This window comes from Vidua macroura, chromosome 33, assembly GCF_024509145.1.
Source record: "Vidua macroura isolate BioBank_ID:100142 chromosome 33, ASM2450914v1, whole genome shotgun sequence".
NCBI classification, from domain to species: domain Eukaryota; kingdom Metazoa; phylum Chordata; class Aves; order Passeriformes; family Viduidae; genus Vidua; species Vidua macroura.
Window position 1 is genome coordinate 487,050 of NC_071603.1, and position 16,325 is coordinate 503,374.

The 16,325-nt window shown below is 70.7% G+C and overlaps 4 protein-coding genes across 8 annotated transcripts; 1 reads left to right on the forward strand and 3 right to left on the reverse strand.

Annotated features, from left to right (window-relative positions):
- Positions 1-106: 106 nt before the first annotated feature.
- CDCA5 (cell division cycle associated 5) lies at positions 107-2,994 on the reverse strand. Of its 2 annotated transcripts, XM_054001847.1 has the most exons (5): positions 2,450-2,994; positions 2,001-2,092; positions 1,709-1,738; positions 1,312-1,593; positions 107-475 (listed from the first exon to the last, which is right to left on the reverse strand). In XM_054001847.1, exons 1-5 carry the CDS (start codon positions 2,526-2,528, stop codon positions 395-397), a joined length of 564 nt encoding a protein of 187 aa, XP_053857822.1. In that variant the 5' UTR covers positions 2,529-2,994; the 3' UTR covers positions 107-394. The 2 variants fall into 2 exon arrangements, with proteins under 2 accessions (XP_053857822.1, XP_053857823.1); XM_054001848.1 differs by lacking the exon at positions 1,709-1,738.
- Positions 2,453-5,411, forward strand: ZFPL1 (zinc finger protein like 1). The gene is given in 9 exon segments (XM_054001846.1): positions 2,453-2,689; positions 3,003-3,111; positions 3,185-3,296; positions 3,759-3,952; positions 4,058-4,121; positions 4,611-4,630; positions 4,632-4,701; positions 4,797-4,905; positions 5,165-5,411. Coding segments are annotated over 8 exon segments (840 nt in total). The 5' UTR covers positions 2,453-2,689; positions 3,003-3,009; the 3' UTR covers positions 5,334-5,411.
- Positions 5,412-5,511: 100 nt separating this feature from the next.
- LOC128820990 (EGF-containing fibulin-like extracellular matrix protein 2) lies at positions 5,512-10,290 on the reverse strand. 4 transcript variants are annotated; one of them, XM_054001843.1, is made up of 10 exons: positions 10,270-10,290; positions 9,933-10,029; positions 9,658-9,706; positions 8,490-8,609; positions 8,154-8,270; positions 7,890-8,024; positions 7,282-7,395; positions 6,761-6,893; positions 6,376-6,559; positions 5,512-6,094 (listed from the first exon to the last, which is right to left on the reverse strand). In XM_054001843.1, the coding sequence occupies exons 2-10, from the start codon at positions 10,023-10,025 to the stop codon at positions 5,867-5,869; spliced, it is 1,173 nt and encodes a 390-aa protein (XP_053857818.1). In that variant the 5' UTR covers positions 10,026-10,029; positions 10,270-10,290; the 3' UTR covers positions 5,512-5,866. The 4 variants fall into 4 exon arrangements, with proteins under 4 accessions (XP_053857818.1, XP_053857817.1, XP_053857816.1 ...); XM_054001844.1 differs by lacking the exon at positions 10,270-10,290 and having other exon boundaries at positions 6,004-6,094; positions 7,905-8,024; positions 8,498-8,609; positions 9,933-10,212; XM_054001842.1 differs by lacking the exons at positions 9,658-9,706; positions 9,933-10,029; positions 10,270-10,290 and adding an exon at positions 8,921-9,150 and having other exon boundaries at positions 7,905-8,024.
- Positions 10,291-10,591: 301 nt separating this feature from the next.
- FIBP (FGF1 intracellular binding protein) lies at positions 10,592-16,207 on the reverse strand. Its single transcript, XM_054001875.1, is given in 14 exon segments — positions 10,592-11,335; positions 11,843-11,940; positions 12,057-12,143; positions 12,531-12,594; positions 12,996-13,104; positions 13,202-13,335; positions 13,759-13,859; positions 14,225-14,260; positions 14,263-14,331; positions 14,333-14,354; positions 14,877-14,944; positions 14,946-15,076; positions 15,545-15,631; positions 16,151-16,207. Coding segments are annotated over 13 exon segments (1,074 nt in total). The 5' UTR covers positions 15,630-15,631; positions 16,151-16,207; the 3' UTR covers positions 10,592-11,265.
- Positions 16,208-16,325: the final 118 nt, after the last annotated feature.

Here is a 16,325-nt window from a genome sequence, read left to right on the forward strand (position 1 = left end):
GCTGATTGGCTCTAGCGCTGCCCCACCCCACCCATAAAGACACAGTAACCCTCGCCTGCTACTTTGTGACGTCATAAGCTACGTCACCACACGACACACGAGGAGGCACACGACAAAAACTCGTTTAATGAGTAACAAACGGGGGCGGGGGGGGGGGCTTACAGCTCCTGGGGGGGGTCCCACACATCGGGGGGGCCCTGGCACATCGGGGGGGCCCCTCCCACGGGGGTCTCCCCTCAGGGTCCCACAGGGCGGGGGAGGGGCTGTGCACGGGGGGTCCTTGCACAGGGACCCCCCGGTCCCGAGGGTCCCGTGAGGGTCCCCCGGCATCTCTCCAGTGCGGAGACCACAGAGGTCATGAGACCCTCCCGGGGGTCTCCCGGGGGTCTCGGGGTCACTCCACGACGAGGGGGAACCTCTCGGCCTCCTCGAACTGTGCGTTCATGGAGGCGGCCCAGGCCTCGAGCTCCGACAGCTGGGGAGGGGGAAAGGGGTCACTGAGGCACTGGGGAATGGGGGCACTGGGGGCACTGGGGTCACTGGGGAATGGGGGCACTGGGGTCACTGGGGAATGGGGGCACTGGGGAATGGGGGCACTGGGGGGCACTGGGGGGCACTGGGGGCACTGGGGAATGGGGTCACTGGGGGGCACTGGGGAATGGGGGCACTGGGGTCACTGGAGGCATTGGGGAATGGGGGCACTGGGGGTCAGTGGGGGGCACTGGGGTCACTGGGGTCACTGGGGAATGGGGGCACTGGGGGGCACTGGGGTCACTGGGGAATGGGGGCACTGGGGAATGGGGGCACTGGGGGCACTGGGGGCACTGGGGCACTGGGGAATGGGGGCACTGGGGAATGGGGGCACTGGGGGTCAGTTGGGGGCACTGGGGTCACTGAGGCACTGGGGCACTGGGGAATGGGGGCACTGGGGGGCACTGGGGTCACTGAGGCACTGGGGAATGGGGGCACTGGGGAATGGGGGCACTGGGGGCACTGGGGAATGGGGGAAAGGGGGGTCAGTGGGGGAAAAGCGGGGGAAAGGGGGGGTTGCAGGGAACAGCAGGGCAATGGGGGGGGTCAGGGGGGTTGAGGGTCCCACATATTCGGGGGGGGGGGGATGACTCTGAGGGGGTGATGGACTCCTGGCCTGGGGGGGCACTCTAGGGGCCTGGGGAGGAAATGGGGACACTGAGGGGGGGCATTGGGACTCCAGGGGAGTGGGGGGGTCCTGGGGGGCTGCAGGGACATCAGAGGGGGCATAGAGGGGTCCCTGGGGGGTCCTGGTGGCGTGGGGGGGGGGGCGCCACTCACATCAATGGGCGCCACCTTCTTCTTCCTCCTGCGCTCGGGGCCGCCGCCGATGCCAGGGAGGTCCAGGGGGGGGATCTGGGGGGGCTCGGGGGGGGCTGCGGGGGGCACATTTAGGGAGAGGGGGCTCAGCGGGGCCCCCCCCAGCCCCCGCGGGGTGCCCCCCCCCTCCAGGCGGCTGTAGGAGCGTCGGACCTGGGGGGCCACGGGGGAGGGGAGGGGGGAGGGCGGAGGGGAGGGGGCGGCGCAGGGGGGGGCAGGGTCGTTCTCCTTCTGGCTCTGCAGCTGTGGGGAGGGTTGGGGGCGTCAGCCTGGGGAGGGGAGGGGACAGCAGGGGGGGTCCCGGCATTTCCAGGACCCCCCCCCCTCCCCAGCACGTCCCCCCTCCCCCCCAACACACCCGGGGGCTCCGTCGGGGTCGGTCAAAGTCCTGTGGGGGAGGGGAGAGGCTCTGTGAGCTCCAAACCCGGGAACTGCCCCCAGCCCCGAGACCCCCCCCCAAACCCTGGGGCTCCTGGAGCGCCCACCAGGACCCCCCACAACCCCCTGGGACCTCCCCCCGAACTCCGGGGACTCCTTATGCCCCTGAGAGCCCCCAACCCCTCGGACCCTGCCCAAAGCCCTTGGGGGACCCCCCCCCCGACCCCTTGAAGCGCCCCCGAGCCCCCGGAACCCCCCGGTCCCGCACTCACGGGGCTGCCCAGGGGGCTGCGGGGCGGGGGTACCCAGGGGGGGCCGCCCCGGGGCGCCGAGACCACCAAGCGCTTGGAGCTGCGTCGCGTCACTGCGGGGGGAACGATGGGAGGGGGTCGGGGCTGGGGGTCGTGACCCCCGACCGCCCCCGGGACCCCCCCCGAGACCCCTCAGGGACATCCCAGACCCCCCAGAGCCCCCCCAGAGCCGCGGCACGGACACCCCCGTCCCGCAGTCCCGCCCATGAACCCCCCCCGGCCCCAAATCCCCTCTGGATCCTCCCAAGACGCCCCCAGCCCCAACAGACCCCTCCCCCCCCCAGCCCCATCGCCCCTTCCCCTCCCCACAGCCTCCCCAAATCCCCCCCGGGACCTACCCCCCCCCCCCAAATGCCGCCCATGGGCTCCCCCCAGGACCCACCCAGACCCCGTCAGCCCCCCCCCCCCACCCCTCGGGGTCGCTCCCGCCGAACGCCGCCCGCCGCCGGCTCCCGCCATGGCCATTCGAACGGGCGGAAGTGGCGTCATCTCCGCGCGCCGCGCGGGAGGAGGCGGCTCCGGCCGCCATCGTGGGCGCGGCGGCGCCGCAGAGCCCGGACGCACTTCCGGGGACGGCGGCGGCGGGTGACGCCATCAAAGAGCGACGCACCCGGAAGCGCCAGCGAGGCAGCGCGTCGCCATAGGAACGTGTGAGTGGGGGGCGGGGGGCAGGAGGCCGAGGGAGAATTTTGGGGGGGTCTGGGGGGCTCCGGGGGCGTCCAGGGGGGTCTGGGAGGATCCTGGGGAGCGCTGGGCGGCGCTTTGGGGTGTCCCGTTGGCGTCCGGGGTGCGCTCGGCGGGTTCCGGAGGGTCCCGGGGCCTTCCCGGGGGCCCTCGGGGGTCTCGGACAGCGGGAGCTTCTTCTGGGGAGGGCGAGGGGCGGTGCCGGGTCTTGTCGGGGGCGAGGAGGGGGGCCCAGAAGCCCTGGGACCCCCCCAAATTCCGCGCTTCCCCCGCCCCCAGCCCCGCCATGGGCCTGTGCAAGTGCCCGAAGCGCCGGGTGACGACGCTCTTCTGCTTCGAGCACCGCGTGAACGTCTGCGAGAGCTGCCTGGTCAGCGCCCACGCCAAGGTCGGGGGGCTCCGGGGGCCGGGAGGGGCTCCGGGGGTCCCCCCGCACCCCGCTGAGCCCCGTGCCCCCGCAGTGCATCGTGAGGTCGTACCTGCAGTGGCTGCAGGACAGCGACTACAGCCCGCAGTGCCCGCTGTGCCAGGCGCCGCTGGGCGAGCGCGACACCGTGCGCCTCGTCTGCTACGGTGGGGGGGCCCGGGGGGCTGGGGGGCGGCCTGGCAGTGACGCCGGGGGGGTTGGAAACAGAGGTTTGGGAGGCTGGGGGTCCTGGGGGTCTTGGGGCGCTCGGAACTGAGTTCTGGGGGGGGCTAAAACCCGTCCCAGGAGGGTTGGGGGGGCTCGGAATGGACTTTGGGGGAGGGCGTTGTGGGGGCCTTAAAAGTGAATTTCAAGGGGGCTGGGGGGGTATAGAACTGCTTTTAGGGGATCGGGAGGGGGCTGGGGGTGTAAAATGGCTTTTTTGGGGGCTGGGGGAGTGTTTGGGGGGTCAGGAGGGGCCTGGGGGGAGTTCAGGGGGTTCGGGTTCTCCCTAGGTCCTTCCAAGCCGCCTCGGACCCCCCCGGGCTCCCGAGACCCGCCCGGGGGGGGGGTTCCGGGGGGGGGGGTCCGGGGGTGCCCTGACCCCCGCGCCCCCTCCCCGCCCCCAGACGTGTTCCACTGGCCGTGCCTGGCGGGGTGGGCGCGGGCGCTGCCCCCCCGCACGGCCCCCGCCGGGCACCGCTGCCCGCAGTGCGGGGGGCCGCTCTTCCCCCCCCCGAACCTGCAGGGCCCCGTGGCCGAGGCGCTGCGGGCGCGGCTCCGGACGGCGCCCTGGGCCCGGCCCGGGCTGGGGCTGCCGCTGGTGAGTGCCAGCACTCGGCGAGGGCCCGCAGCCAGCGCCCAGAGCGCCCCCGAACGCCCCCGAGGGCCCCCGGGCGCCGCCCTGAAACGCTCCCAACCCCCCCAGATCGAGGACTCGGAGGAGCCGCCGGAGCCTGAGACCTCCCCGGAGCCTGACGGGGGCTGGGACGGTGCGGGGCAGCCCCAAAAACACCCCCAGGGCCCCACGGGAACAGCCCTGGAACCCCGCAGACCCCCCTGGGAGCACCCCCGGGAAGCTGAGCCTCCCCAGCCCCCCCCAAAAACCCACCAGAGACCCTCAGAACTGTTCTCTGCCGACCCCAATTCCTCCTCCGAGATCCCCCAAAATCCCCCCGGGACTCCACAGACACCTCGGACCCCTCCTCCCCGGAACCCTGACCTGTGGAGGGACCCCCAAAAACCTTCCCGGGAGCCCCAAAATCCTCCCTGGAGCCCCAGTCCTCCCCTGATCCCTCCCTGGGACTCCGCCCAAAGCCTCTCCATGGGGCCCCAAAACCCTCTGGGACACCTCAACCCCCCCCACACCCCCCCCCAAATCTTTCCTGGCACACCCCAACCCCTTGAGACCCACTCCTGGTACTGCCTTGGGACCCCCCAGCCCCCTCGGGCAGCCCCAAGCCCCAGCTCTGTGCCCACAGCCCCCCTCACGCCGCCCGAGCCCCCCCCCGAGCCCCCCCACCCCCCACGCCGTCGTCCACATGGGGGGGGAGACCCCGACGCTGCACGCCGGTGAGTCTGGGGGCGTCAGGGTCCCCACGGGGGCAGAGTTCAGGGTCCCCCACCCCGGGCGGGTTTTTAGGGTCCCTCTGCCTGCCCTCACCCAGGCTCTGCTCCCCGCAAGCCCCTGGGGGGCCGCGAGGCCTGGAGCCCCCCCGACCGCGACGAGGACAAATACCGGCGGCGGCCGCTGGCCTGGCTGCCCCCCAAGCTCAGGTGGGGCTGGGGGCGTCCGGGGGGGGTGGGGGGCGCTTTGGGGGGTCACTCTGGGGGTGTCATGGGGTTCCTTTGGGGTCCCTTTTGGGGTCCCTTTGGGGGTCCCTGGGGTTCCTTTGGGGTCCCTTTTGGGGATCCCTTTGGGGGTCCCTGGGGTTCCTTTGGGGTCCCTTTTGGGGATCCCTTTGGGGGTCCCTGGGGTCCCTTTGGGGTCCCCTCGGGGGTCCCGCGCCCCCCCTCTCTGACCCCTCCCCCGCAGGTGCCGCATGCGCGGGGCTCCACGGCGCCCCCTGCTGGCGCTGTGCCTGGGCGGGGCCGCGGCCTTCACGCTGCTCCTGCTCCTATTGGGCAGCCTGGGCAGGGGCGGGGCCGACTCCGACCCCGCCCTGGAGCCGCTCAACAACCCCCACGTGCGGGTGGGGCACTGACCACGCCCCCGATGGGCAGGGCTACAGTGGGCGTGGCAAATAAAGGGCGCCCCCTTGTGGAGAGGGAGGCAGAAAGTGTCCGTGTGACTTGGGGGGCAGCGCTCCCTCCCAGTCCCTCCCAGTCCCTCCCAGTCCCTCCCAGTTCCCAGCACACCAAACTGCTCAGCACTGACACTCGTTCTTTGCCCCCAAACTGGGGGTCTCGGACAGTTCTTTGGGGGGTTCCTGGGGATTGTTTGGGGGGGTCACTTGGGGAACTTGGAGCACCCAAGGAAGAAATTTTGGGGTCCCAGGTAGGGCGAGGGTCATTCCAGGGAGGTTTTGGGCTTCCCTGGGTAGATTGGGGCAGTCCCGGGGGGGGCTTGGGGCCCTTTGGGGGTCCCAGGGGGTTCTTCAGGGGGTCTTGGGAAGGGTTGTGAGGACCTGGGGGGAAACCGGGGGTCCCGGCAGTGGGTTTGGAGGCCCCCGGGCACAGTTGGGGCTCCCAGTGGAGTTTGGGGCTCCCAGTGGAGTTTCTGGGGGTGCCCCCCCCCCTAGAATGGGTGGGCCCCCACAGACAGATGGAGGCGGAGCAAGGCCAGGCCACGCCCAGCCGGAGGTGGTGGATCCCAAGCGCTGGGGGGCGGGGTCTCTGTAGTTGGGGGCGGGGCCTCGTGCGGGGGGCGGGGCCCTGGCCCGAGCAGCTCCACCTCCAGCAGCAGCTGCCGCGGGCCCGCCAGGGGGCGCACGAGCTCCAGCAGCGAGCTGTGATTGGTCAGCGCCTGCGGGGGGGCGGAGTCACACAGAGACCCCCAAATTCCCACCGACCCCCCCCCAAATACGGCCAGAGACACCAAAGAGACCCCGGACAGCCCTGGCCCCCAGACCACCCCACAGCTGCCCCAGCCTCCCCTTCCCGCTCCCCCACTGCCTTCCAGACCCCCCAGAAATTCCCCGGAGCTCGCTCAGAGCCGCCCCAGACACCCCAAATCCCCCCCAACCCCCCCTCCAAAGTCCCTGCGAGCCCCCCCGGTTCCTGCTGAGCCCCCCCAAGCCTTGTTACCCGCAGGCGAAAGGTGCCGGGGGGGCCCCCCCGCAGCCGCAGCCTCTGGGGGTCCCCCGGGGGGTGCTGGAGCTGGAAAATCCCGGCGGGAATGTCGGGGATGTGGGGCAGAGCCAGGAAGCGGTGCAGGAGCCAGCGCGGGCGGGGGGCACAGCCGGGGCCCCCCCTGGGGCACACGCAGGTCCTGGGGCACAAAGAGGAGCATTGGGGGGGGGGGAGGGGGGATCCCCAAACCCAGGACCCCCCCCCCGAGACCCCCAAACCTCCCCTGAGATCTCGGGCCCCCCCCCCAGTGGGGTTACAGGGACCCCCCCCCCCCCAGGATGGGGTTTTGGGGGCACACGGGAGGGGCCGGACCCCTCCCCAGGATTTTGGGGATCCGTACCCATTGCTGCGGGGGTGGGGGGTGTAGGGCCCCCGGCAGAGCTCGCGGGGGACGCAGATGTGCCCCCCAAAGGTGTTCTGGCACCTCTGGGCCCCCCCGCAGTCGTGGGAGCCCTCGGCACACTCGTCCCGGTCTGGAGGGGAAGGGGGGGACTTTGGGGGGAGGGCTGAGCCCCCCAGTGCCCCACAGCCCCCCCAGACTGACCACAAAGCCCCCAAACCTGCCCACAGCCCCCCCAAATCAACCCCAGAGCCCCCCCAGCCTCTCCACAGAGCCCCCAACCCCCCCCACCCACCACAAACAGCTGCCCTGGAGCCCCCCCAGTCCCCAAACGGCCCCCAGCCCCCCCAGAACCCCCAAACCCACCCCATCACCCCCAAATGTCCCCCACAGCCCCCCCAGAGCTCCCAAACCCACCCCATCACCCCCAAATGTCCCCCACAGCCCCCCCAGAGCTCCCAAACCCACCCATCACCCCCAAACGGCCCCCAGCCCCCCCAGCGCGCCCCTCACCCCCGTACCCCGGCAGAGCGCCCCCTCCTGGGCGTAGCCGGGGGGGCAGAGGCAGCTGAAGCCCCCCGGGAGGTTCTGGCAGCGGTGCTGGCACGGGACCCCGCCCCGGCACTCGTCCACGTCTGAGAGACCCGGGGGGGCAGAGAGACCCCGGGGGGGCAGAGAGACCCCGGTGAGACCCGGCAGGGGAGGGGGGATGGAGCCACTGCCCGCCCCGAGGTGGTACCCGAGGGTCCCTCGGCCCCGCCCCGGCCACGCCCGTGCCACACCTGCCCGGCACGGGCGGGGCCGCAGCTTTGGGGGCGGTGCTACCGCTCCATGGGCGTGGCTATGTATTTCTGGGCGTGTCCACGTTAGCTGGGCATGCCCAGAGCCACGGTGGGTGTGTCCACACCAGTTGGGTGTGTCCAGATCCCCAGTGGGCGTGTCCGCAGACCTGGGCGTGTCCGCACACCTGGGCGTGCCCGCACACCTGGGCGTGTCCGCACACCTGGGCGTGCCCGCACACCTGGGCGTGTCTGCACACCTGGGCGTGTCTGCCCACCTGGGCGTGCCCGCACACCTGGGCGTGCCCGCACACCTGGGCGTGTCCACACACCTGGGCGTGCCCGCACACCCGGGCGTGTCTCACCGTGGCACTGGAGCCCGTCGGCGCCCAGCACGAAGCCGGGCCGGCAGCGGCAGCGGAAGGAGCCGAAGGTGTTGAGGCAGAGCTGGGAGCAGCGGGCGCCCATGGAGCACTCGTCCACGTCTGGGGGGCAGGAGCGGCTTCGGGAGGGGGCCTGGGGGGGCATCGCGTGCCCCCAACCCTCCAGGGCCCGGAGAGAGGGGGGGAGGGTCTCCCCGCCATGCCCAGGGGGGGTCTGGGGGGAGCTCTGACCAAGGCAGGAGCGGCCGTCGGGGCCGAGGCTGAAGCCGGGGTGGCAGCGGCAGGCGAAGGCGCCGGGGGAGTTGGCGCAGCTGTGCTGGCACCAGCGGAACTGGCACTCGTCCTCATCTGCACCAGAAACGCCCAAATCCACCCCGAAACCGCCCCCTGGGACCCACCCCCAGCGCCCGTCCTCATCTGCACCAGAAACGCCCAAAAATGCCCCAGAGCAGCCCAGAAACACCCCTGGGACCCACCCCCAGCCCACAGATCCCCACGGCCCCCTGCAGCCAACGCCCCCACCCCAAATCCAGCCGCTGCCCCCGCTGCCCCCGGGCCCGCACTGACCCACGCACTCGGTGTGCCGGTGCCGGTAGCCGGGGGGGCAGCGGCACTCGAAGCCCCCCGGGAGGTTGATGCAGTCCTGGCTGGGCCGGCACGGGGGGGGCCCCGCGCACTCGTCCACGTCTGGGGGGGCACAGGAGGGGCGGAGGCTCCGGGACCCCCCCCGGACCGCGGGGTCGCCTCCCCGGCCCTCTGGGGGCCCCCGAAATGACACCCACCGCCCCCCCCCAACCCCGTGAACCCCCCCCCCCCCGGGCAGCCCCACCCTTCCAGACCACGCCCGCAACCGGCCCCACCCACAAACCGGCTCCACCCACTCCCTTTGCTCAGCCCGCAGCTCATCGGCCCCGCCCCCGCCCCTTTCACAGCCCCGCCCACCGATTTGCATACACATAAACACGCCCCCCACCCCCGCAAGCCCCGCCCCTCTTCACCTGCGCAGGTGCCGTCGGGGGCGGGGCCGAAGCCGGGGGGGCAGCGGCCGTCGGGGGGCGGGGCCGGGCGCGGCGGGGGCGGGGCGTGCGGCGGGGGCGGGGCCGGGGCGGGGCCGGGGGCGGGGCTGAGCAGCGCGGCCGAGCGCGGCAGGCACAGGTACCCCCCGAAGTGGTTCAGGCACTTCATGGCGCCCCGGCACGGCCGCGGCCCCTCCGCCGCGCACATCGTCCACGTCTGGGGGGCCGGGGGGGGGGGGCAGTGAGAGGGGAGCCCCCCCAGAAACAGCCCCGGGGCCCACGGACCCCCAAAACAGCCTGAGAGGGGCCCCGTGCCCCCCGCCCCAAAATCTCCCCCGAACGCTCCCTGAGACCCCGTCCCACCCCCGGGGCCCCCCCCAAGACACGGCTCGGGACCCCCAGCCGCTCCTCCCCAGCACCCCCCGAGAGGGGCTCAACGCCCCCCCTGAAATAACCCCGGACCCCCCAAACCCCCGTGGGGAGGGGACACCCGACAGGGCCCGACCCCCCCACCCCACACCCTGGGAGCCCCAAAAACCCCCAAAACATCCCCGAGGGGAGCGGCGCCTCCGAACACCTCCCGGGGACCCCGGGACCCCCCAAACCCACGGACCCTCCGCAGCGCCCCCACTAAACCGGGGACCCTCAAACCCCCCGCGCTGGGCACCCAGACACAACTTCCCCCCCCCGGTTGGGGACCCCCAAATCCCCTCCCCCACCTTTGCAGTGCTCGGTTTCGGGGTCCCACTCGTAGCCATCGCTGCACTCCTGGGGGGGGGGGCGAGGGAGAGAGGGTCACCCACCCCCCCCCAACCACCCCGAAATGCCCCCATCCCCCCGCCCCTCCCCCATAACGGCTCCAGAAGTTTGGGAATGAGGGAGGGGCCAAGGAGTTTTTGGGAGGGGGCACTCAGGTGGTTGGGGGGGGGAGAGAAAGGTTTTGGGAGGGGGACCAGGACCCCCCGCGCCCCCCCCCAAAGCTCCCCTTCCCCACCGCGTAATCCTCGGGCTCCTCCAGGTCCGGGGGGGCCGCGGGGGCCACGGTGGCGCCGAGGAAGAGGAGGAGGAGCAGCGAGGGGGGGCCCATTGCGCTGGGGGGGGGCAGGGAGGGTCACCCCAAACTCTGCAACCCCCCCGGAGGGGCCCAGCCCCCTCCTGGGAGCCCCCCCCTCCATCCCCGGGACGCCCCTCCCCCAACCAAGCCCCCTCTGGGGTTCGGGGGGAGGGGCGGCTCTGTGGGGGAGGGGCATCTCGGGGGGTTCCCCGCCGTGGAAGGGGTGGGGTGGGGGTGTGTGCCCCCCCCCCCCCAAAACCCCCGCGGCCTCACTTACCTCTCTCAGCTCTGGCTCCTCCCCCCCCAAATTGGCCCCGGAGCGCGGGAGAGCCCCTCCCCCACCCCTAAATGCCCCTCCCCCTCATTCCCCCGCCCCCCGAAGATCTGGGGACCTCCACACTTCCCTCTCCTCACTTCCAGGTTTTGGGGACCCCCCCCCCCAGCCCTGTCCCTCCCCTCCTTGGAGCTTTTGGTGCCCCCCCAACCCCTCGCTGAGATTTGGGGACCCTCCAATTCTGCCCCTCCCATCCCAAACCCGCCCCTCTCCCAAAATTTCGGGGACCCCTCAAGCCTTCCCCCACAAACGCCCCCAGCTCAGCTCCGTTTCCACCTCTTTATTGCACCCCCCTCACTTTTGGGGTCACACGGGAGAGGCGCCCCCAGCTCTGGGATTCTCCCCCGTTTTGGGGAGTCCCGATTGCCAGACACCCCTGATTTTGGGGAGTCTCCATGTGCTTAAGTTGGGAGGTCCCGGTTTTGGGGGTCACCCCTTTTCTGGGGTCCCCCCCACTCCAAATGTCCCAATATTTGGGGCGGTGCCCCTCCTGGACCCTCTACATTTGAGATGTCCTGGTGCTTGCAGTCCCCCTTCCTGGGGGTTCTCCAAACTCCAAACACTCAAATTTTGGGGTGTTGATCCTCCATCCCGTCAGGTTTTCGGGAGCCCCCCTCCTTTTTGGGGTCCCACCTTTGGAGGCTGCCCCATCTTTGGGGTGTCCGCGTTCCGGGCGGCGTCGCAGCTCCCGGATCCTTTCATTTCCCAGGAGCATCACATCCTCGGGGCGCCCCGTTTTTGGGGCTGTGCCAGTTTTTGGGGTGTCGTTTTTGGGACCGTGCCCATTTTTGGGGCCGTGTCTGTTTTTGGGGTGCTGTTTTTGGGGCCGTGCCCGCTTTTGGGGTGTTCTTTTTGGGGCTGTGTCCATTTTTGGGGCCGTGCCCGTTTTTGGGGTGCTGTTTTTGGGGCCGTGCCCGTTTTTGGGGTGCCGTTTCGGGGTCAGTCGTGGTACATGCGCAGCAGGCAGGCGGTGATGGCGGCCATGTAGCGCTCCCAGAGCGCCTGGTGCCTGCGGGACGGGGGCCAACGTTTGGGGGGTCCCTCGCTTTTGGGGAACCCCCCTGGCGTTCCAAACCACCCCCAGCCCCGTTCTGGGGTGGCTTTAGAGTTCCCCTAAAGGCTGCCGGGGGAAGATTTCAGGGGTTCCTGGTTTTGGGGTCTCACCTGAAGCCCGGCAGGTTTTGGGGGGATCTGGGGTGGTTCTGGGGTCTCACCTGAAGCCCGGCAGGTTTCGGGGGGATCTGGGGGTGGTTCTGGGGTCTCACCTGAAGCCCGGCAGGTTTCGGGGGGATCTGGGGTGGTTTTGGGGTCTCACCTGAAGCCCGGCAGGTTTCGGGGGGATCTGGGGTGGTTCTGGGGTCTCACCTGAAGCCCGGCAGGTTTCGGGGGGATCTGGGGGTGGTTCTGGGGTCTCACCTGAAGCCCGGCAGGTTTCGGGGGGATCTGGGGTGGTTTTGGGGTCTCACCTGAAGCCCGGCAGGTTTCGGGGGGATCTGGGGTGGTTTTGGGGTCTCACCTGAAGCCCGGCAGGTTTCGGGGGGCCGCTGTGTAGTGCGTCAGGAAGAGCCGCAGGTCCCCCGGGCTCCACTTGTCGGAGCGGCAGGGCTCGATCACCTGCGGGGACCCCGAGACGCGCCCAGATTTTTGGGGAGGGGGGGTTGCAGCTTAGGGGGTCCCAATCCAGGAGTCCCAGGGATTTTCTGGGTCCCCGTTTTTGGGGTCCCCCTCACCTTCTCCACCAGGTCCACGAAGAAATCCCGAACGTCGCGGGCGTGGGTCAACTTCCCCCCCACGTTCACCAGCGCCCGGGACAGCGCCTGGGGGCACGGGGGGCGTTGGGGACCCCCAAACCCGGGGGGGGCACCCCGGGCTCCGGGAATCCCTCCCAAGGGGGGGACTCGGCGCTTTGGGGGAGCCAGGACTTTGTGGAACCCCCACAACCAGGACACCCCTCCCAGGACCCCCTGAGCCCCCCCAGAAAAGAGACCCAGGACATTGGGGGGCTCTCAGGAGTTTGGGGACTCCCCCCCACCCCTAAATTCCCCCCCAGGGTGGACCCCAGTGCTGGGAACCCCCCCCCCCCCCCCCAACCTCTCCCCACAAATGTGCATGAGGGATCCTCTGGGACTTTAGGGGGGGGGGGTCCCAGGATTTTGGGGGAGGCCCCTCCCCCCTGAGGACACCCCGTTTCTGGGGGGGTTCACCTTGAAATTGGCCTCGAGCTCGTTGTAGACCGAGATCTTCCCCCGCAGGGCCGAGCACACCAGGCTGGAGGGAGGGGGTGGTTGGGGGGCCCAGGAACCCCCCAGAACCAGGAACCCCCCCCCCCCGCGGGCCCAGGCAGCCCCTCCCCCCCCCCCCCACCCCACAAGAGCAGCCTGGAGGGTCCCAGGGTTTGGGGGGGGGGGGCACTGGGTTTTTTTGGGGGGGGCACAGAGATGTTTGGGGAGATGAAGTTTGAGGGGTCCCGGGGAATTTGGCAGGACCCAGAGATCTGGGGGACCCACCCGATTCTGGGGGGGCATCCAGGAGTCGTGTGGGGGGGGGGCTCCGGGGCTCTGGGGTGCCCCTTTTGCAGAGAGCCCGGTTTTGGGGTGCCCCGTGGGGTTTGGGGTGCTCGTTTTTGGGCTGTGCCCATCCTGGGGGTGTCCCCGTCCCGGGGGTTCCACCTCTTGTGCTGGTCCAGCAGGTCCTTGTCGGCCACCAGCACCTTCAGCTCCTTCAGGTCCTGCAGGAAGGACTTGGGCAGGTCCCCGTCGGGCTCGGCCGCCTCGGGCGCTGCGGGGGACAGGGGACGGTGGGCTCAGGGGGGCCGGGGGACAGGGGGACACCCCCGGGGACACCGGGGCAGGGGTCCCGGGGGTCCGGGGCTCACCCAGGGCGCCCTGGCTCCAGTGGCCCATCATGCTCTGGGCGCAGGCGGCGAAGTCGGCGAAGCTCAGGAACTGCAGGCGCCGCTTGCCGGTCTCGAAGCGGCTGTTGGCGAAGAACACGATGGCGGCGTAGTCCCTGGGGGGGGGGGGGGCGGTCAGGGGGTCCCTGAGCTCCCAGGGAACCCCTAAACATCCCCCAACCCCCCCAAAACCCGCCCAAAGCCCTTAAAACCTCCCAAACCCCAAAACCCCCCCAAACCACAAACCCTCCCAAAACCCCTAAACCCCCCCAAACTTCAACCCCCCCCCAAACCCCTAAAACCCCCTCAAAACCCCTAAAACCCCCCAAAACCCTAAACCACCCTGACGGCCCTCCCCTAATTCCCGAACCCCCCCCCAACCACAGGAGCGTTTGCTGGGCCCTGAAAGCCCCCCCGAGCCCAGGGACCCCCCCCGCAGCACCAGGGGTCCTCAGCACCTTTGGGTGGTCCCAGCACCCCCCAGATGCCCCCAGGGGCAGCCCCTGACCCCCCCCCTCCCCGATGTGCCCCCGACCCACCGGGCGAGGGGCGGGGGCAGCAGGAAGAGCTGCTGGATGTTCTCGGCCAGGGGCCCCCGCAGCTCCTCCACGGCCTTGAAGACCCTCTTGAAGTTGTCAAACTGGGGGGGGCAGGGGGAGTCAGCGCCCCCAAAACCCCCCAGGGCCCCCCCGGACCCCAAAAACCCCCTTGAACGTCCCCCCAAGCTCTCCAGTAGGACCAGACCACCTCCCCCTCCATGACCCGAGGGCCTCAATTTTTGGGGTTTTCCCCCGTTTTTGGGTTTTCCCCCCCTTTCCCTTTGCCCTCATTTTTCAGATTCACTCCACCACTTCTTGGGATTTTCCCCACCCGTTTTTGGGGTTTCTCCCCCATTTCCCTTCCCCCACCTCCCCTCCCCCAGTTTTTGGGATTTCCTTCCCCATTTCTGGGATTTTCTCCCCCTTTTCTGGGGTTTTTCCCTCCCCCCCGGTTTTGGGGTCCCACCTGGCGGCGGCAGCTGCGGATCCCGACCCCCGGTGCGGGGCGCTGACCTCGTCCAGCTCCTTCTTGGTGCCCTTGGAGAGTTTCTTGCCCAGCAGCTCCCGGGCCAGGGGCCTCATCGAAGGCGTAGTACCTGGGGGGCCCCAAAACCAGGGAGAAAGCCCAAAAAAACGGGGAGCAAATGAGGGAGAAACCCCAAAAATGGTGAGAAAACCCCAAAAACAGGGGGAGAAAACCCCAAAATGGAGGGGGAACTGCAAAAACGGGGTGGGAAACGGAAATGGGGGAGAAACCCCAAAAATTCGGGGGACCCCGAAAGTGAGGGGACCCCCAAAACCCTGCCCCAAGCCCAAAATCTGCTCCTAAAACTTCCAAACAGCGCCCCATGCCCTGGAGCTGCTTCCCCAGTGCCCAATCCTTCCCAGTCCCCCCCAGTGCTCCCAGTGCTCCCAGTGCTCCCAGTCCCCCCCAGTGCCCCCCAGTGCTCCCAGTCCCCCCAGTGCTCCCAGTCCCCCCCAGTGCCCCCAGTCCCTCCCAGTCCCCCCAGTCCCCCCAGTCCCCCCAGTCCCCCCCAGTCCCCTTCCCAGTCCCCCCCAGTGCCCCCAGTGCTCCCAGTGCCCCCAGTCCCCCCCAGTCCCCCCAGTGCTCCCAGTACCGCTGCACGAGCAGCGCCTGCCGCTCGGGGGGGATCTGGAAGAGCAGCTGCTGCAGCAGCCGGGGCGGGGGCGTGCAGCAGCCGCTCCAGCATCTGGAAGGTTCTGTAGTGGTCGCGGGTGTCGCTCTGCAGCACGGCCACCGAGGTCCCCTCGCGCTCCAGCACCCCGCCCGCAGGCGGCGCGCCACCCGCCTCGGCCACTGCGGGGACACGGGGGCAGTGGGACACGGGGACACGGGGACAGCCAGGGGACAGTGGGGACACGGCGACAGTGGGACAGGGGGACACAGGGACAGTGGGACACGGGGACGGACACGGGGACATGGCGACAGTGGGACAGTGGGGACACGGGGACAGCCAGGGGACAGTGGGGACACGGCGACAGTGGGACACGGGGGACAGTGGGACAGGGGGACGGACACGGCGACAGTGGGACAGGGGGACGGACACGGGGACAGCCAGAGGGCAGTGGGGACACGGCGACAGTGGGACACGGGGACACGGCGACAGTGGGACAGGGGGACGGACACGAGGACACGGGGGACAGCCAGGGGACAGCCAGGGGACACGGGGACACAGGGACACGGGGACACGGGACACGGGGACAGCCAGGGGACACTGGGGACACGGGGACAGCGGGACTCCGGGGCCACGGGGCAGGCTCGTACCCGAGTGCCCGTCCAGCCACAGCCGGTACACCTCCTCGTCGATGAGCGTCGTGTTCCCCACGAACACGTCCAGGTCACTGCTCATCCCTGCGGGGGCTCGCTGTCCCAGTGTGCCCCGGGTCCCCCAGTGTCCCCAGTGTGCCCCCAGTGTGCCCCCAGTGTCCCCCCAGTGTACCCCCAGTGTCCCCCAGTGTCCCCCCAGTGTGCCCAGTGTGCCCAGTGTCCCCCAGTGTGCCCGGGTCCCCCAGAGTCCCCCCAATGTCCCCCCAGTGTCCCCAGTGTCCCCCCGGTTGTCCCCCCGATGTCCCCAGTGTCCCCCAGTGTGCCCCCAGTGTGCCCCCAGTGTCCCCCAGTGTCCCCAGTGTCCCCAGTGCCCCCAGTGTCTCCCCAGTGTGCCCCCAATGTCCCAAATGTCCCCCCGGTGTCCCCCAGTACCCCCGACTGGGCCATACTGGGAGCCCCTCCCCTCACCGCAGCCCGAACTGGGACCGCCCCGCCCCCGCACTGGGCGCCCCCGCCCCCCCCGGGGCAGTTACGGCCCCTCCCCCCCCCGGGGGCAGCCCCGGGCCCCTCCCCCCTCCCCCCGCCCGCCCCTCCCCCACCGACCGGCGCCGTCCCGCGCGCTCCTCCCGCGGCGCGGAGCGATGGCGTCTGTGCGCCGGATGTGACGTCACGGGGCGGGCCGCGCCGCTCCTGCCCCTCCCCCCCCCGCAGGCGCGCGAGCTCCCCCCGGGTTCCCCCAGTAAAAACCAGTAAGGACCAGTGCCAGGGAACGGGCAAG

Bases quoted from the DNA above. Each gene is read 5' to 3' on its own strand.
- LOC128820990 (XM_054001841.1), bottom strand. From the start codon at position 9,146: ATGTGCGCGGCGGAGGGGCCGCGGCCGTGCCGGGGCGCCATGAAGTGC. The intron at 8,610-8,920 runs GTGAAGAGGGGC...GTGCCCCCCCAG, and splicing joins CCCCGACGGCACCTGCGCAG to ACGTGGACGAGTGCGCGGGG. The intron at 6,560-6,760 runs GTACGGATCCCC...TTTGTGCCCCAG, and splicing joins CCCCACCCCCGCAGCAATGG to GACCTGCGTGTGCCCCAGGG.
- CDCA5 (XM_054001847.1), bottom strand. From the start codon at position 2,528: ATGACGCCACTTCCGCCCGTTCGAATGGCCATGGCGGGAGCCGGCGGC. The intron at 1,739-2,000 runs GTGAGTGCGGGA...CCTCCCCCACAG, and splicing joins GCAGCCCCCTGGGCAGCCCC to GACTTTGACCGACCCCGACG. The intron at 1,594-1,708 runs GTGTGTTGGGGG...CCCTCCCCACAG, and splicing joins GACCCCGACGGAGCCCCCGG to CTGCAGAGCCAGAAGGAGAA.